The sequence below is a fragment of the Erinaceus europaeus genome, chromosome 17, assembly GCF_950295315.1.
Source record: "Erinaceus europaeus chromosome 17, mEriEur2.1, whole genome shotgun sequence".
Lineage (NCBI taxonomy): Eukaryota > Metazoa > Chordata > Mammalia > Eulipotyphla > Erinaceidae > Erinaceus > Erinaceus europaeus.
In genome coordinates this window covers 36,306,174-36,324,484 of record NC_080178.1, presented here as the reverse complement: position 1 = coordinate 36,324,484, position 18,311 = coordinate 36,306,174, and the positions used below count along the sequence as shown (strand labels likewise).

At 36.5% G+C, this 18,311-nt stretch overlaps 1 protein-coding gene across 2 annotated transcripts in view; it reads left to right on the top strand.

The window, feature by feature from the left end:
• BBOX1 (gamma-butyrobetaine hydroxylase 1) overlaps nucleotides 1-18,311 on the top strand; it is a 116,530-nt gene that overhangs the window by 51,110 nt on the left and 47,109 nt on the right. Inside the window, exons 1-3 of one of the 2 annotated variants that reach the window (XM_060176668.1) lie at nucleotides 5,759-5,981; nucleotides 10,816-11,072; nucleotides 12,773-12,887. In XM_060176668.1, coding sequence (XP_060032651.1) covers nucleotides 5,942-5,981; nucleotides 10,816-11,072; nucleotides 12,773-12,887 — 412 coding nt within the window. In that variant the 5' untranslated portion in view covers nucleotides 5,759-5,941. Of the gene's footprint in view, nucleotides 1-5,758; nucleotides 5,982-10,815; nucleotides 11,073-12,772; nucleotides 12,888-18,311 lie in introns of those variants that run through there. The other variant, XM_007537319.3, reaches the window with a different exon arrangement.

Sequence of the window (18,311 nt, the reverse complement as noted above, 5' to 3'; positions counted from 1 at the left end):
TCAAATAATATTGCATCTGCCGATCACAACCTAACCAACACAACGATTGCCACCTCAACATGCTTCACTTCAGACTGTGTCCAGAGACTTCACGTGTGGAATGACAACTCATCAACTTCATTACTCGGGTGAGACCTTTCCTTTCATAGTATACTCTAATTTCATCTCAGGTGGTTCACTTTCTAACAAAGTCCCAAAACCTAGATATACACCAGTTTCTGTGAGAGAGAGCATATGTTCACACATATCCGTCAACTACTGCAAAATATATACCTGAAAGCAGAAGTACACTAGAGTTTGCAGTGAGTACCCCCCTAACACTTCCTCTCCACTATTCCAAGCTTTGGGACCATGATTGCTCAACAATTTGTTTGGCTTCGCATGTTAACTCTCTTTTTAGTCACCAGGTTCATGATGTCATCAGGATGCCGGCCAGGCTTCCCTAGACTGAAGACCCCACCAATGTGTCCTGGAGCTCAGCTTCCCCAGAGACCCACCCTACTAGGGAAAGAGAGAGGCAGACTAGGAGTATGGACTGACCAGTCAACGCCCATGTTCAGAGGGGAAGCAATTACAGAAGCCAGACCTTCTACCTTCTGCAACCCACAATGACCCTGGGTCCATGGTCCCAGAGGGATAGAGAATGGGAAAGCTATCAGGGGAGGGGGTAGGAAATGGAGACTGATTGGTGGGAATTGTGTGGAATTGTACCCTCCTACCCTATGGTTTTGTTAATTAATCCTTTCTTAAATAAAAAATTTTAAAAATTAAAAATTTAAAAAAATCTTTGATATTTTTTAATTTCTCACATTTTTCTTGAATACAAAATACATTCCTCACTAAGAGTAACATATGGAATGGCTAAATTCTAAGTGTTAGTTTTTTTTTCTCTCCACTGTCCCAGGATACAAATTATAGCTGAGAACAAAGAGAATAAAAGATAGTCTCTTCTCCCTGAGGCTCAGATAACAAAGTGTCAGCCAAATGGAATTTGACCAAGTTTCTAAAATGAGAAGCATTGTATAATCACTGTTCCCTTGGGAACATTATGAAAATGAGATGCCTACAAAGAGTTCTCCAAGAAAAGCCAAAAAATAAATGGGGATTTGTCTTAATCTCAAGAAGACTACATAAATTTATAAACACCTAAAAATAGCTTAAACTAAAATAACTGGATTTTTTTCTCAAATAATATAATTTTAAAAACCATTAAAATTCATGAATATCTAGTCTCCATTCTTCCAACTTTTCTTGGTTGTGTATAAAGTACCAAGAACTGTACTGAATACTTTTTAAATTTATTGGGGGATTAATGATTTACAGTTAACAGTGAAATACAATAGTTTGTACATGCATAACATTTCCCACTTTTCCACATAACAGTTAACCCCCCACTAGGTTGCTAGTGTTCCAGGACCAGAACCCCCCCACCCTAGAGTCTTTTACTTTGGTGCAATACATTAACTCTAATCCAAGTTCTACTTAGTATTTTCCCTTCTGATTTTGTTTTCAACTTCTGTCTATAGTGAGATATTCATCCTTCTAGTTCTGGTTTATCTCACTTAACATGATATCTTCAAGCTCCATCCAAGATGGGGTGAAGAAGGTGAGTTTATCATTTTTATTAGAGGAGTATTACTCTATTGTGTATATATAAACCACAACTTGCTCAGCCACTCAACTAGATACTTTTATATGAACTGCTCATTTGACCAAGAACTCTGTAAACTCAGATTAATTTACAGGTGAATGATCTACTTAAATTCATGAAATTAATAAAGTCCTTGATTCAAGAGTTAGTTACTAACAGCCTGCTGCATGCCAACATTTAAAAAATATTATTGCCACCACATATCACTGGGGCTCAGTGCCAGCACTATATATCCATTGCTCTTTTTTCCTCTTTTTTTTTTCTTTCTATTTTTAACTTAACAGAACAGGGAGACATTGAGATGGGAGCCATGCCCCAGGGGTTCTAGGACTAGAAGAAATATGGGTTTTATAGAGAATGGGAAAGGTCCCTGCTACCTTAAGAGTTTTAAAAGATGATATATATTATTGTTATACCCAAGTTATTTGGGAATTGGTTTTCTTAGATATGTTCTGTGCATGAACATCATCTAGTTCAATTTGTTATAAAAGTCTATATTGGTTATCTAATTAACAGACAAGTCTTGGGCCACAGCAAACTTGCAAAGATTTGTAGTCAAAGATTACAAGTTCAGAAGTGCTTTAACAAATACATTGCCATAGCAATCACAGAAGCTTTGCAACCTGCTGGGGTTGGAGTAGTGTCTGGGAGTGTTGGTATATATACATAATGGATAATGAATTCACCTTCTTCACCTCATCTTGGATGGAGTGTTGGTATACTTCTAAATTCCGCTTATAAGACCTTCTGTTTTGATCATCACATTAAGTTCACTTATATTACTTACGATGTGGTCTATTAACATAATCACTGTTTTATCTGGGTCCTGCCCTGCCTGCAGGGTATTGATTTAATCCCCACTAGTTAAATGGAAGTTTTCTATGTTCCGTTCATGCTATTTTTTTGCTCCGCCCCCTCTCCTAGTCATTTCCTTTGCCTTGCCACTTCTGGTGAAGAGATGCATAAAAGGTGATGTATCTGATTAATAAACAAGATACTCCTTCCCAGCTCAGCCATGAGTCCCTGGTTGTCTCTCTACCACCTGCGAAGCTAGACCAGCAATGGAACTTGAAAGAATCATGTTAAGCAGGGTAAGCCAGAAAGAGAAGGATGAACATGGAATGATCCCATTCATAGAAGTTGAAAAGTAAGACTGGAAGAGAAAACACAAAGCAAAACTTGACTGGATTTGGTGTGTTGCACCAAAGTAAAGGACTTTGGGGTGGGGGTTGGGGGACAAGCAAGGTTCAGGTCCTATAACATGATGGTGGAGAACCTAGGTGGGGGGTAGCATATTATTTGAAAAACTGAGAAGTGTTGCATATGTACCAACTATTGTATTTTACTGTGAACTATTAACCCCCCCAGTAACAAAAAAAATGGAGAAAGAAAAGAAAGAAGGAGGAGGAGGAGAAGGAGTGTAGGAAGAAGAAATACTAGAGCACTGCTCAGCTCTGGCTTATGGTAGTGCTGGGAATTGAAGGTATGAAAGAGTTTTGCATAACCATTATGCTATCTCCCTAGCCCTGGGACCAACTTTTTCAAGTAGAAGGAGAATAAGAAAGAGATAACAGCACTTAAGTTTCCCTTGCTGTCATTTTAACCCCAGGTGGTGTATCAGGAGCTTGAACTTGGGTACATACATGGCAATGCAGACATTTTCTCAATTGAGCTACTTCTTTCCCCCCCCCCCCTTCTTCAATCTTAAAGAAAACTCTTGTCATCAAGAGTAGGATTTATTGTTTTAAATGTGAGAATTAACATTTCACTGAGGGGGGCTAGGGAGATAATGGTTATGCAAAAAAGCTTTTATGCCTGAGGCTCCAAATGTCCCAAATTCAATCCCCCACACCTCATAAACCAGAGTGGAATAATGCTCTGGTGATTTTTTTTTTTTATTTATGACATTTTTAAAAATTCATGTGTAGTTCCTAAAATTCCAACTATGGGTGGGGTCATTTGTTCTGTTTTTGTTTTAGTTTTCTATTAAAATTTATGTATATGCTACTTAATTTTTTCAGTTAGCTTTCTTAAAGCTGGAATGTAATTTACTTCAGTATTATTTTAGTACATTTTATTACTGATTTACTAATAATTAACAAGATTGTAGGATAACAGGGTTACAATTCCATATATCTCCCATCACCAGAATACCTTATCCCATCCCCTACATTGGAAGGTTCCCTATTCTCTATCCTTCTGGGAATATGGACCAAACTTCTTTATGGGGAGCAGAATAATTGCTTCTTTGCTGGATATGAGCATTGACTGGTTGATCCATACCCTCAGCCTGTTTCTATTTTTTTCTAGTGGGGTAAGGTTCTGGGGAGATGGGGTTCCAGGACATATTGGTGAGGTCCTTTGTGAGATAAGTCAGGTTGGCATCACGGTAACATCTAGAACTTAGTGGATGAAAAGCAGTAAGATACAAAGCAGAACAAATTGTTTACTAATCAGGAACCTAAAGGTAAGAATAGAGCAGATGGAACTAAGGGTCATCATGTGGGAAAAAGCTAGGAAGCCTATTTTAGGTGTATTCTATGGGGCCCATGACTTTACTAATTTTTGCCTGGGCCCAACAGCTAACATGTACTTGGGCTAAAAGTATTGTCTGGAATGATGGTGTTAGAGCTGAGAATAGGAAATTGTGAAAAATTAGTTAAGTGTACTGCTATTATATTATCTGAATTTCTAAAATATAATAAACTGATGGTTTCTCAAAAACTAATACCCTCAGTCTTTCAAGTCTAAGATCCTGTATGGTAGCAACCCACATACATAAACCCACCTCCTATATAAGAAAGCAAAGCCTACCTTATTTTCATTTGTCACTGGGTGCCAATAATTTGACCTGGAGACTTGAGGAAGGAAGTAGGAAAAAGGAGGAGAGGACACTTTAAACTTCACTGTGAAAGGAGTCCACTGGGTATTATGGAGGGACAAGTGGGTTCTGGGGTTCTGGAAGAGGGAATTGTTCCAAAGAAACTAGACCTCTGTTCTTTCTTTGCTCTATGGTTTCAACCTACTAGAGAACTGAACTGCTCTCCCTTGCATGCATTCTCTCTTGTTAGCTGTTTTGTTCTGGCCTGTCTGAGTCTCACGGATGTGGGAATCCTTTGGGCAAGAAACAACATGTTCTAGTTGAGGCTGCTCTAGTGTCTTCCTGGCAATGATGGTGTTGGCGGGAGGAGAGCAGAGGGCTTATGCATTCATGCATTGCTTTCCTGGACTTAAATTGGCACCTGCAGACTGTCTTTCAAAAGAGAAAGTCAGACTTGAGACTTCTCCATTCTCTCACTCTCTCTCTCTCTATCTCTCTCTCTCTCTCTCTCTCTCTCTCGGTGTGTGTGTGTGTGTGTGTGTGTGTGTGTGTGTGTGTGTGTGTGTGTGTGTGTGTGTGTGTGTGTGTGTATCTCACTGAGCACTCTTCACTTGAATGCCTAGCAGCCAAGCTCTGGGACCCTGGCATGCTGCCCACCCTGGACCTTCGCTTTTGTTGCCATAAGGGCTGTGCATTGTTAGTCAAGTCACTGAGCAACCAGGTGCCTTAAGAAAAACTCTCTGGTGCTACTTTGTATCTCAGTCTAAACTTTAGAAAAAGGAGGGCATGAGCATGCTCAGGGAACCCCTGACACTAGGTACACATCCTCTTAAAAGACTTAAAGGAAATATTCTAGGGCAAGTAGTTAACTACTTTGTGTCTTAACCAGTAGGAAGCAGATAGCTCTTTCCTGTTAAATGCAATGTCTTTACTCTAAATGCAATGTCTTTACTCTAAATCAGTATCTCAGTAAAAAAGTGATCACTATGAATAAGTGAGACAGGTATAGAATCAATCTTTCACTTGTTTCTTTACTGCTACTGGTTCAGGGACAGAAGACAAGCCAGGTGAGAGCTACTCTCTCTTATCAGGAAAGATTCTAAATTAAGTCAATGCTTTGCATTCATTTCCTGAATTTTGTGGTTCCAGGCACTTCTAGTAGTTACAATATTTTTCTTTCTAAGTGCTTCCCCCCTAAGCTATAAAAGCTCTTTACTTTTTTTTTTCTTTAACTTTCAAGCTTTCTTCAATAGTTACTACACCTTCAGATTGGGACATCCTTCCTCATTTGCAAACCTCAGCTGTGTCAGGGGGGCAGGGCCCCAGTGGAGCTGCCAATAGCTGAAAGAAAGGCTTCCAAGTCAAAGCACAGCACCAGAGGTGAGGAAACAGTGGTAGATCAAGCTGGGATGTGACAGGCACCAGAAGGTTACCACCCCAAAGAACTCTGAGGATTCTTTCATTGGTATATGTCCAGTGCTTTAACACCTAAGTCACATCTGACAACAGGTATGATTGAATACAACTTCTCTTATTTGAAAGACTTATGGATTTAGGTCTAGGGGTTGGAGGAAGTGGTGGGGAAGTATCCAACTGGAAATCCAGTCACATGTAATTCACAGTCATATGAGTTGCTGTGGAGATGGTCCATCATGCATTTGGAACAGACTTGATTTGGGAATGCAGTAGATTTGATTGCTTCTTGGCAGTTTCCCTTTCCCAATTATGTTTGGCTTAGTCTAGTAAGTAGTCAAATTACTTTACAATCCTAAAACAGATGCAGAAAGACTGCAGATGAGACAGAGAGACCTCTGGGGTGTGGGGGTGAAGGGCTGGGTAGGGGTAGAAGAGGGGGAAGAGGTGAGTTCTAGCTGGATTTTGGCTATGTTTACTAAATAATCCGCAGTTCAGCCCAAAGCAAGGTGACTGTATATTATACCTATTTCTTGACTAAACCTCCAAAAATGACTGTGACATAATTCTTTAGAATATTAACAATTTAAGATAGTTGTTTTTGTCCCTGCATAATGCTTCAGAAGCATTATGACTTACATTTTGAATGTAAGAATGAATTTATATATATATTTCAAAGAATTTGAAAAATCTTCCTAAAATCTGGACCCACTACTCTGAATTATATATCAGTGTAGTGAATTTTGGTGCTCATATATATATATATACTAAATCTACCAGAGTGAATACAAAGTTCTCCTTTTTATAACTTAGGGAGAAAGTGTTGCACTAAATTTTATTCTTTACACAAGTTGCAGGCAGAATAGTAACTTACTCAACAGCATGAGCAGGTCTTACTAATATTTTTATACAATTTATTGTATATATAATAATTTCTCCAGAAATTATTACATATCTCAATCATTTATAAATTAATTTTAATGACTTCAAGTTGAAGGGCCTTTTGGTATCAAATATTATGAGTTTGTATATAAGCAACATTAAAGTTCTAATACTATAAATATAGTCTAATCAACTTCTACCATAACAAATGTAAATTAAATTAATGTTATGATTTAAAGTTTGTGTTATAAAATAAAAATAGTATTTTTAATCCTCTTTGGTGTAAAGTCTGGCAAATATCTTCCTGTATTTCCTTCAAAGGATGAAATACCAGATAGGTCAACTAACATTAAACAATATTTAACATATTTATATTATATGTTTGGTAAATTGAAATTATTGTCTGACAAATTATACAGACATAAATTATCTATGAAGTAGCATTATGTTGTGGTCAAGATTCCTATTTATTCTATTTTCTAATCAGTTACCTCATCTATTCAACTTCAAGATTATCTATAAAATAGAAGTAATGAAAAAAAAAGTGATGGCACTAGTTTCCTTGGATTTTCTAGTGGAAGACATAAGGTGAATCTAACAAAGTAGCTAGAATATAGTAAGTGCTAAATATATATATATGCATGTCCTACATAGATATCCACTATTTGTTTTACTTGTACTTTCTAACCTTACCATCTAAAGCATGAGGTTAAATACAGCATAGGATCCTATTATATGATAAGAAATATGATAAATTACCTAAAAAAGAGAAGCTAGAAAGTTAATAGAGACTGAGGATATAGCATAATTGTTATGAAATTGTTATAAAATTATAGTTATCACCTTAAGCCAGAACTGAGCAGTGCTCTGGTTTTTTTAAAAAATAATAATAAGTAATAGATAATAACATTTGATATTGTGAACCCACCTCATTCTTGTTTCCATTTTTAAAAAAGTCAAAGTGATGTCTATGGATCTGGGAGATAGCAATAGTGCATCAGACTTCATACCCGAGACCCCATAGATCTCAAGTTCAGTGGCCAGTGTCACCATATACTAGAGCTGAGTAGTGCTCTGGTCTTGTTCTCTCATGAAAAATATTTTTAAATTTAAGCCTTTTATTTTGAAAGGTGAGGAATCTAGAAGATGAATCTGCCTTCTCAGACTTATATTATTTATCTCCACCAATTTTAACTTAATGTTTGGTAATCATGAAGTTTCCATATCAACTTGTCAAGAATCCTATCCAAAGCCTATGATTCATATTAGTTATAGTTAGCATTTGAAGAATTTCTGTATGTTCTTCTATTAGAATTAGCAAGTGTTCACTTGTATACATACACTACACAAGCAAAGCTAGGTATGGGACAACTTCTCCCACTCTACTGCTCTGTAATCAAAGAAATCACACTCTGTACCTATGAATTTTCATTTTTCTTTTATATCAGATGAGGACACTAAACTCAATGTTAGAACAAACTATCCCTTTCAGACATTGAGGGTTCTAGTTCTAAAGCCTTCCTTCAAGAAGGTTCATATTGGGTTGAAAAACTGTATTTGCTATGCCATGCCCACAAGCTGGATTTGAGCTCAGCTACTACTACACTGAAGGAAGCTTCAACACTGTGGTGTCCTCTCTCTCATCCCCTCAAGACAGTGTGCGTGCATGTGTGTGTGTGCAGTAAGCAAGAATCCCAAACTACCAAAACTCTGATGGAGAAAACTATGCTTACTTAGAAAGAAACACACACAAACATACACAGTGAGTTTTACAGAACATTAACAACTGTTCCCTCAAAAACATAATCTATTTTATATCTTGTAAACTAAACTTTAAGAAGAAAAATTAAATATGAAAGTATAAAACATTTTAATTTTGTAGGTGTTAATTCAGCAGAGAGCCTACTGACTAGATGTCTATGTATATTACACAGTAGACACACTATATAAAATGTTTATGAAAACAGGTGTGTCTACTGTGTAATATACATAGACATCTAGTCAGTAGGCTCTCTGCTGAATTAACACCTACAAAATTCCCTTTCTTCAGAAAAACACAATAATTATCAAATAAGTAATAAGACTTGACTTTGAAGAGTCATGGGGCTAAATTAGAAAACAAAATTTTACAAATCATATTCATACACAAATGTATACATTTTTTGAAAGAATTTGATTTAAAATACTGATGATTCTTGGTGTGTATTTTTAAAATCACATTTGCCCCAGTAAAGCTATAAATAAGGCATAGAAAGTAAAAAGGAAAATTATTCCCCCATTTCACCATGCCTTTGCTTACATTATCAGTCATAGTTGCTTTAAAAGGATTATAAAGAAAGGGATTATAAGTGAAAACAGCCCAGCAGTTTCCTCCATTGATACCCAAACAATTGAACTTCAGCAACACCCAAGTATTTCCAGTTCTTCCATACACCTGGCAGCCAAGTGCCTGGCACTACCATCCTACAGAGAGCACCCTCTTCAGATAACCATTAAGCTAAGAGATTTGGAGGAAGCCACTGGTTCTTCTAAAGTCTAGAAATGTGTCTTCCCGCTCTCCAGTTCAAATGTGCTAGGTAACAGAAGGGGCTAGGGGAGAAGGAGGGCAAGAAAGGCAGGCGATAATGTAATTAGTATTTCTTGGTACAGATATCTGTGGGTGGGATTGCTTCAACAGTAAGTGGGGCACAGGCACAGTGCCATCTTTAAGCACTGCAGTAGTGTTTTCCTGCTGGAAATACACCCTTTGAACAATGCACCCATATGAATATATCAGATTTCAAGTTTTACAAAAATATTTTCAATCAATGCCTTTTGACCCACTAATTAACAACATTGTTGAAAAAGAGCTGAGCTTAGAGCACACAGTAACACACTAAGAACTTTAAAATTAAGCAGAAATTATTTTTGTCTTAACTGTCTACTGTGTTAAACTCTTTAAAAGTGGCCCTAAAAACTTTCAAATATTTATCAGTGGCCAAGACAACATGCTACATTCATTTTAGCTACAATAGAATACAATCACAGGTTTGCCCTTGAGAAATATGAATGGAATTAATGAGCTTTCAGCAGCATTGATCACAGATCCTTCAAGCAGTATTTGAAGGCGCCAGGCATAGCTGCACCTGGTTGAATGCACATGTAGCTATGCACAGGACCCAGGTTCAAATCTGTAGTTCCCAAGTGTAGGGAAGAACCTTAACAAGTGGTGAAACAGTGCTATAGGTGCCTCTCTTTCTCTCTTCCTCTCTGTGTCCCCTTTCCTGCTCAGTTTCTCTCGGTTCTATCAAATTAAAAAAACAAAAGAAAGAAAGAAAGAAAGAAAGAAAGAAAGAAAGAAAGAAAGAAAGAAAGAAAGAAAGAAAGGGGTGGAGGAAGGAAGGAAGGAAGGAAGGAAGGAAGGAAGGAAGGAAGGAAGGAAGGGAGGGGGAGAGGAAGGAAGGAAGGAAGGAAGGAAAGAAAGAATGCAGGCAAGAAAGAAAGAAAGAAAGAAAGAAAGAAAGAAAGAAAGAAAGAAAGAAAGAGAGAAAGAGCTGTGTCAAAGAAACTTTGTTGTTGCTTTTGTTTTCCTATTAAGAAAGTGCAATTGGGCATCTATTAAAGTAGCACAGATATGATTGTAAAAAATTCAGTTTGTAGGTTTGTTTTACCCACTAAACAAATTCTAGATCTGAGAGTTGTCTTCTGCATTAGCCCGAGTTGGATTATTGGCACCACATAAAATGGCAGAGAAGTAAACTGGCTTCTTATGCCATTGGTTATGAGCTTATTATGTAATAATTATATGAGGGGAAAAAAGAATACTTTTCATTTGGTTACTGACTCAGCTTTTTTTTTATCTTATTTACTTTTAGTCACTTTGTTCCTGTTGACAGCATATGAAATACTTTCACTAGCACAAAGGTCCCAGAGCTGATACATCAAACTGCAAACTGGCAGCTAAAATAATAGCAGAAGCCAGAGTCCACTTGAGTTGTTAATACTCTTAAAGGTGAAGGTCAGATCTGATCTGTTAGAGAGTCGTTTAACACTGATTTTTTCCTAACAGGTACTTCACAAGATTTTTACCCCCAAAGGACCAGAAACATGCACTGTGTCATCCAAAAGGCAGAAGTGCTAGATGGAGCTCATTTGATGCAAATCCTCTGGCATGATGGTGCAGAGTCGCTTTACCCTGCTGTTTGGTTGAGAGACAATTGTCAGTGCCCTGATTGTTATCTGGATTCTGCAAAAGCACGAAAACTTCTCTTTGAAGCTCTGGATGTGAATATTGGTATTAAAGGCTTGACATATGATAAAAAAAAGGTAATTATCTCTATTTTTTCTCTCCTAAACAATGTAAATATCAAATTATATCTCGTTTATCGCATATATGTATGCTGGTACAAAGTAACTATGTTCATCTATGCCACTTTATTATCATTATCTTTATTACTAGTATTATTATTTTAATAAAATTTATGGTGCTGCTTATTATTGCTTCAATGAATGGCAGCCTTAAAGAAAAAAACAAAGTAATGTTTTCCATAAAAACTAGTGGGACTCAGTATACTCATCTGTAAAACAGGGCTACTACTTCATGTGAGGATTCAACAAGATAATATTGGGGGAAAATGTTTAACTTGGTGCTAATATAAACACTCAAGAACTTGTGCTGATATTCATTTTTTTTTTATCAAGGTAGTGATTTGTTCTGAGATTCCCAGAAGTGTTGCTCTCAAAACCATCAACTAATGTGGCCACTACCCTGTATTTCTCCAAATTTATTATAATTCCCAGAAGAACAAATGTGGCCAATGAGATCATCCTCTCCCCGCTTGTCTTCATGTTTTGATATTTCAAGAAGGAGGGAGGGAGAGAAAGAAAGCCTGCAGAGTACCTCTATGTTCCTCCATATTGTGGGTTGCTAATAGTCAAACCCAGGGTCTCATGTATGTGTTTTATCACTAAGCAAATTCCTAGTCCCTCATCTTTGTCTTGATGAGAGTTTACGTTCACGGTTCATGGGTTACTAGCTGTGTACTCATAGAGACATTATTTTCTCCTACATTCCTGAACTGGAAAATGTGAATACTGGCAGTGTTTTCTCCTTAGACTTGTATGAAGACAAAAATTACTTATGTTTATGGTATTAATTTCCTAATATGCACTTGAGAGAATGCTATTTTCTCTTAGTATTGTCTGCCTCACTGTAACTATATCTAATTTTTGCAGGAGTCTTATTGATATCTAACTTCAAGCTATCACAGAAACATTGTGGAGCAGGGGTTTAGGGGATATTAAACTGGGCTGGGCTGTGGTGCACCTGGTTAAGTGCATATACTTCTATTCCCAAGGACCCTGAGTTTGAGCCCCACTCCCCACTTGCAGGTATCTGCAAGAGCAGTTAAGTAGATATTCAGGTGTCTCTCTTTCTCTCCCCCTCTCTATATCCCCATACCCTCTCAATTTCTCTCTGTCCTGTCAAATAAAAAACAGAAAAGGAAAACAAATAAAATAAAACAAAAATAGGGTTGTGTGTGGCAGCTGGGAGCAGTGGATTCATAGTGCCAGCACCAAGCCCCAGCAATAACTATGTAGAAATTAAATAATAAATAAATAAATAATTTTAAACAGGAATGAATCTTCAGATCTGATTTTCTATGCTTTGTGATGTGTTCCACTGACCTTCAATTTACTTGTTTTCCAAAAATATACTTTGTCCCCATGAGTATGTAATGTTACAAAAGTAGACCAGAAAACTAAGTCACTTGGATAGTATGTTGCTTTGCTATGTACTCAACCCAGATTTGAGCCTAGCCCCCAATGTACTAGAGGAAACTTCAGTGATATGGTCTCTTTATCTCTTTGCCTCTCATTCTCTCTCTCTTCTGAAAAACTCATCCTGGAATAGTAAAGTCCCAGAGAACACCACAAAAAATATAATATATATACATATAAATTTTATAAAAAAACAAGAGCCAATTAGATAGTCTGATTATTTTAAATATTTTCTGTGTTGAAAGGTTCATATCACATGGCCAAATGAACATTACAGTGAATTTGAAGCTGAATGGCTGAAGAAAAGATGCTTTTCACAGAAGGCTAGAGAGAAGATGCAAAGAGAAATGTTTCTTCCAGGTAACCCTACTATGGTATTCATGCTGGTTATGCTTATTAAAGCTCTCATATTAAGAAGTTTGTTCAGAAGCTATCTCAAACCCTTGTGCTGTGATTTAAAATATAATTGTAACTAATATAGGCTATTTAGGGACTTAACAACACTGATAATTTGAGTAGAGAAGTAAAGAACTATAAAGCAGATCTAGATATTCTGAAGAGAAAGAAACAAAGAAAACATAGCACACTTTTATCTTCATCAGCTAATGTGAAACCTGACACACCAAAGATACTCTACAAGTATAGAGGAGCAGGAAAAACTAGAGGCTGACTTGCCTTTCTTAACACATTTATCTAGGTAAGGTCTGAACAACACAAAATTAGCATATTAGGAATTCCCAGCCTGGCGTTCACCTACAATGATATAGAATGCATTAATTGTAGGGAGTCAGGTGGTAGCACTGCAGGTTAAGCACACATGGTGCAAAGTGCAAGGACCAGCGTAAGGATCCTGGTTAAAGCTCCCGGCTTCCCACCTGCAGGGGAGTCACTTCACATGCAGTGAAGCAGGTATGCAGATGTCTATCTTTCTCTCCCCTTCTCTGTCTTCCCTTTCTCTCTCCATTTCTCTCTGTCCTATGCAACAACAATGGCATTAATAACAACAACAATAATAATAACAACAAGAGCAACAAGGGCAACAAAAATGGGGGGAAAAATGGCCTCCAGGAGCAGTGGATTCTCAGTGCCAGCACCAAGTTTTAGCAATAACCCTGGAGGCAAAAACAAACAACAACAACAACAAAAAAGAATGCATTAGTTGTGAGTGAAATGTGTATGTGTGTGTGTGGGCAGGGAGCAGGAATATATTTGCACAGATGCCACAAGCACCTTGCTCATAGGGTGAGTTTACATAGGTTTCAAGATATTCTGTGCCCCCCAAAATTTGAGAAATTCTGTAATAGATTTAGTAGAAAAGCCAGACTGTGCTTCAGTTGAAAGACAACTTAAAATATATAAATAGAAAGATATTTCTTTTAATATGACTTTAGGATATACATAATAGTAGATATCAAGCAGAGTTACCATGAGGGAAGTGGAAAGTGTTAATAATTGTGTTTTTTTTTTTTTTTGAAGATTTATTATGTAAGGTTTAGTGGGTCAAAGGTAAACTCTTTAAAAAAATGATTAAAAAGTGAATGTACTATAATTAGAGCTTGACTTCTTCACACTAATAAGACATACTTCTCTGAACTTTCTATTCTTGCTGTTTCATTAAGCACTTGACTATCTTTGCTGAAGTTTTGCATCACCTCTTATGGGACTATTCTAAGTCACTTGTCAAGATAGAGATTTTTACCTTAATCCTTTTCACATTTTAAAAATCTCAAATATGAGTGGTAATTCTATAGCATTTTAAATGCTAGACTGTCAGTAGTTTACTGGGGAGTGGACATTGTTACTAATTAATCAACCTGACCCACACAACTTCTCCTTGACCTTTAATTTTCAATAATGCACGACACTGTCACTTTCTGCTTCAACACTGGTCAGTACAGTGAGGTCCTTCATTGTTTCAGTTTTGCCATTCTGATTGAGGTGACAAACTTTTATCCTAGGGCTTTCAGTCTAAATCTCCATAAATTAATTTCCTCCTTTCTCTAACCAACCTACGTGGTGGAATCCAGATGTGTGAGAGATATGTTTTTCTCTGCTTGCTCCCAGATTCTTCAGTCTCCAATTACGTACCCAGGTAGAAAATGTCTGAGTCAAATAGCAGTATCATAAATGTATTACTATTTTTTATTTATTTTAGATTTTTCCTGGTATTCAAAATATTTTCCCTAACTCTGTTCTATTCTGTTATTTGGTGGGATTTTACTGTAATTTCCTTCAAAGTCTTCTTTTGATTATTGCAGAGAATGAAATCCAATTTGTATTATTGCAGCTAAAGCTCTTAAGCTTTTTGAGTGGATATGGCTACACCTTCCATCAATATTTCTTGAGGGCTACAACAATAAGGGCAAAAAAAGGGGGGGGGGGATGGCCTCCAGGAGCGGTGGATTCATGGTGCAGGCACCAAGCCCAGCAATAACCCTGGAGGGAAAAAAAAAATCTCTTGAGTAGTACAGTTTCATTTCTCTGCACTACCAGGGAATAATGAAAAGAAAATGATACTACACTTACCTTAATAGTGGAAAAAATTGGTCACACTGACAGACTGCAATCATGAATAATATAAGGAAAACCGATGGCTATGTTGAAACTGGAAAATATTTTAATGGTTAAAAACAAGATCAGGTCTTTAAAATATATTGTCAAGCTATGCAGTTGGTGGTTAAAACCATTTTGGAGATATTGGCTATATGACTTTTTGCCTCTAGAATTTGATTCCTAATTTTCCTATCATTATATATTCCAGGACATGTAAGAAAACTTAGTTACACATAAATAAGATTTTGCTTTTAGGCCTCAGTGGTATTGTTTCCTCTTAGGCTCTTTTTTTTTTTTTTTTTTTACAGAGAGAGCTTCAAGCCAGACATTAAGTAGTAGCCACCTTTTCCTTGATCTTTCCTGATACTAGACATTGAACACAAAAATAAAAAAAATTAAAATATAAAAAATGTTAATCAGGGCCCAAAGTGCAAGGACAAACATAAGGATCCCAGTTTGAGCCCCTGGCTCCCTACCTGCAGGGGAGTCACTTCACAAGCAATGAAGCAGATCTGCAGGTGTCTGTCTTTCTCTCCCCCTCTCTGTCTTCCCCTCCTCTCTCCATTTCTCTCTGTCATGTCCAACAACAACACAATGGGAAAAATGGCACCAGGAGCAGTGAATTCATGGTGCAGGCACCAAGCCCCAGCAATAACCCTAGAGGCAAAAAAAAAAATAATAAAATTAATCATTACAAAAAAAAATGCTTATGTCGTGAGACAATCAACAAAGGCACCATCCAATATTAATACTGAAGAAAGTTTTTAAAAGCTGGTGTCTTGGGCTCTGAAAAGTCTGAGGATCCTTATAAAAGCCTAAAGTAAATGAATATCAAGGAATAATTACAATAACATACTTTTTAATATTTTTCAGGATACTTGTCACAAAAACTTGAGAAAATTTATTTTCATTCTTTTTTTAAAAAGTAATTTTTCTATGATTTCTTTTTTCTTTTTAAGCAAGGTAAAAGTAGAATGAACTTTCTTCAATGATTGAAAAATTTCTGTTTCTCAATACTAGGCTTACTTTTTCTTGTAACCACGAAATGAGTTATATAACATTGGCAACTGACTACAAACTTAGAACTGATACATTTAGAAAATTCCAAGTATTACAATTTCAAAAAAAGTTAAATTGGAATGTCTTATGTGCTGGCTTCATTTTTGCCAAACCTATACCTAACTTATAAATTTGGCCTGTCATTTTTGCTAGTGTCTGCACACTAGAAGATTTATTAGTGCATTCCTCACACCCCCCCAAAAAAAATCCCTGTCTCTGTGATTATGCTTAGCAAAATAAATAAAGAAGTAAAATATATCTAGTGGATAGTTTCCTAGTATGTGGAATCTAAATAAATGAAACACAAATTTTCAAACAAACAAACAAAACAAGTAAACAAACTGTCTCTAGGACTTGGTGAGAACTTCAATGTTATCATTATGGGGGAGGACACAGAATTCTGATGGTGGGTGCAATGTGGAACCATACCCTGTAATCTTATAATCTTGGCTAGGGGAGTGGAGAAGCCCAAACACTTCACTGGTTAAAAAATTATGACTTCTTACTTTTAGATTCACTTTATTTCTCTGAGATTACAAGAGATAGAAATATACAAATATAAGAGCTTTAGAACAGTAAATAATGTTCACCATACTTAACTTTCTTCATTTAGGCTCGATGTCACAATTATACCAATGATTATATCAGGTGATGATATGGACAAAGACAGATTGGTGGATGTGTCTTTTTTTTTTTTTCTTCACTGAAAAGTAAAATCATAAGTTGAGCAGGAATAGGAGGAAGTGTGGGAGACTTGACCTCCAGTCATGTTCCACCACTCTGGTTCAAATACAGATTTAATCAGGAACACACCATGTTACATTTTAATAGATATCTTATTTAAATTTTACACCAACCCTTCAGGTTTTCATCCTGTGTTTTCCAAATGAAAACATTGAACTGACAGGATCTATCTCTTTCTGAATATCATACAGATGGGAAGTTTCAGAATTCAGATTTGAATTCAGTCTTTCATCATAAACCCTTGAGCTATTGTAGGATACAATGTCCTATTAAGTTGTCTCTGCATTCTCATATCTGTACATGTTCCAGCCACTATCTATGTACTAACTTTGGAAATGAAAACTAGGCTGAAAGGCAATTCTTACCAATTTTAGTTGATTGAAGAAAGCTACTGTGAGCCATTACAAGTTAAGACTGAAAAAATTAAGTGGTTATATGTGGGCTGCAAGAATGAAAAATGTAGTACTGTGTCCACTGTACAGAGATGAATCAGATCACACCTATATCATTTATGACTGATTCAAACCAGCAGTATTTCTATGAGACATTGGTGTACCTGGATACTGGTCACCCAGGAAAAACAGATAGAGAAGTGCATAACTTGGAAGTCAGAGGACATAAAATATGAAGAAAGAAGCTAGCAAATTTTGGAAGGAAAAATTAGTTTAGGTAATAGGTTTCATATACACTTCCAAAACTAGCATATTCTGTGTGATTCTAGAGTACAGAATCATGTATTTTAAAAAGGTGGCTTAGCTCATGTTGGAGTTAAAGTGAGCTGCTGCATAGAGAGGAGTATGCTATGTAGTCAGAAGGATCAATGTGGTCAAGAACATTTTCATGGCTGTTGTAGGAAATAGACGTAGAAAGACAAAGAGTAAGACTGAATTGTCTGTATACCTTGCCAGCTCTAAGAATATATGGTATAGTAGTCTCCCTTACTGCAATCCTCTGGATCTTTATCATATAGTATTGGCTTCTGGCTTATAAATATCTGAATTGATTTACTTGTGAACCTGTCTCAGCTCTGATATGGCATTCACTATATGTATGACATTGGACAAGTTACGTAAAATCTTTGTGTTTATCTGTAATGTGCTATTAATAATAGAATATTTGGTGATTTTTGTGAGGATAAAATGAACTAATTTGGACTGAGAAGATAGCATAGCAGTTTTATAGAGGACTGAAATGTGAGCAGTTCCTGGTTCAATCCCTGGCACTACCAATAGCCAGGTACAGCAATAACATACATTTTTATTCACTAATGTGATTATTTCCCTTATAGTAAAGTTTTAAACAATACATGTTAAATTAGAAGAAGATAATTTCAGAAAAATAATATAAGCACTGTGGCTGAAATCAGTGCTGGGGCATCTCAGGAAACAGTCATCTTAACCATTCTGCAGATTTAGAGGATCTTCTGAA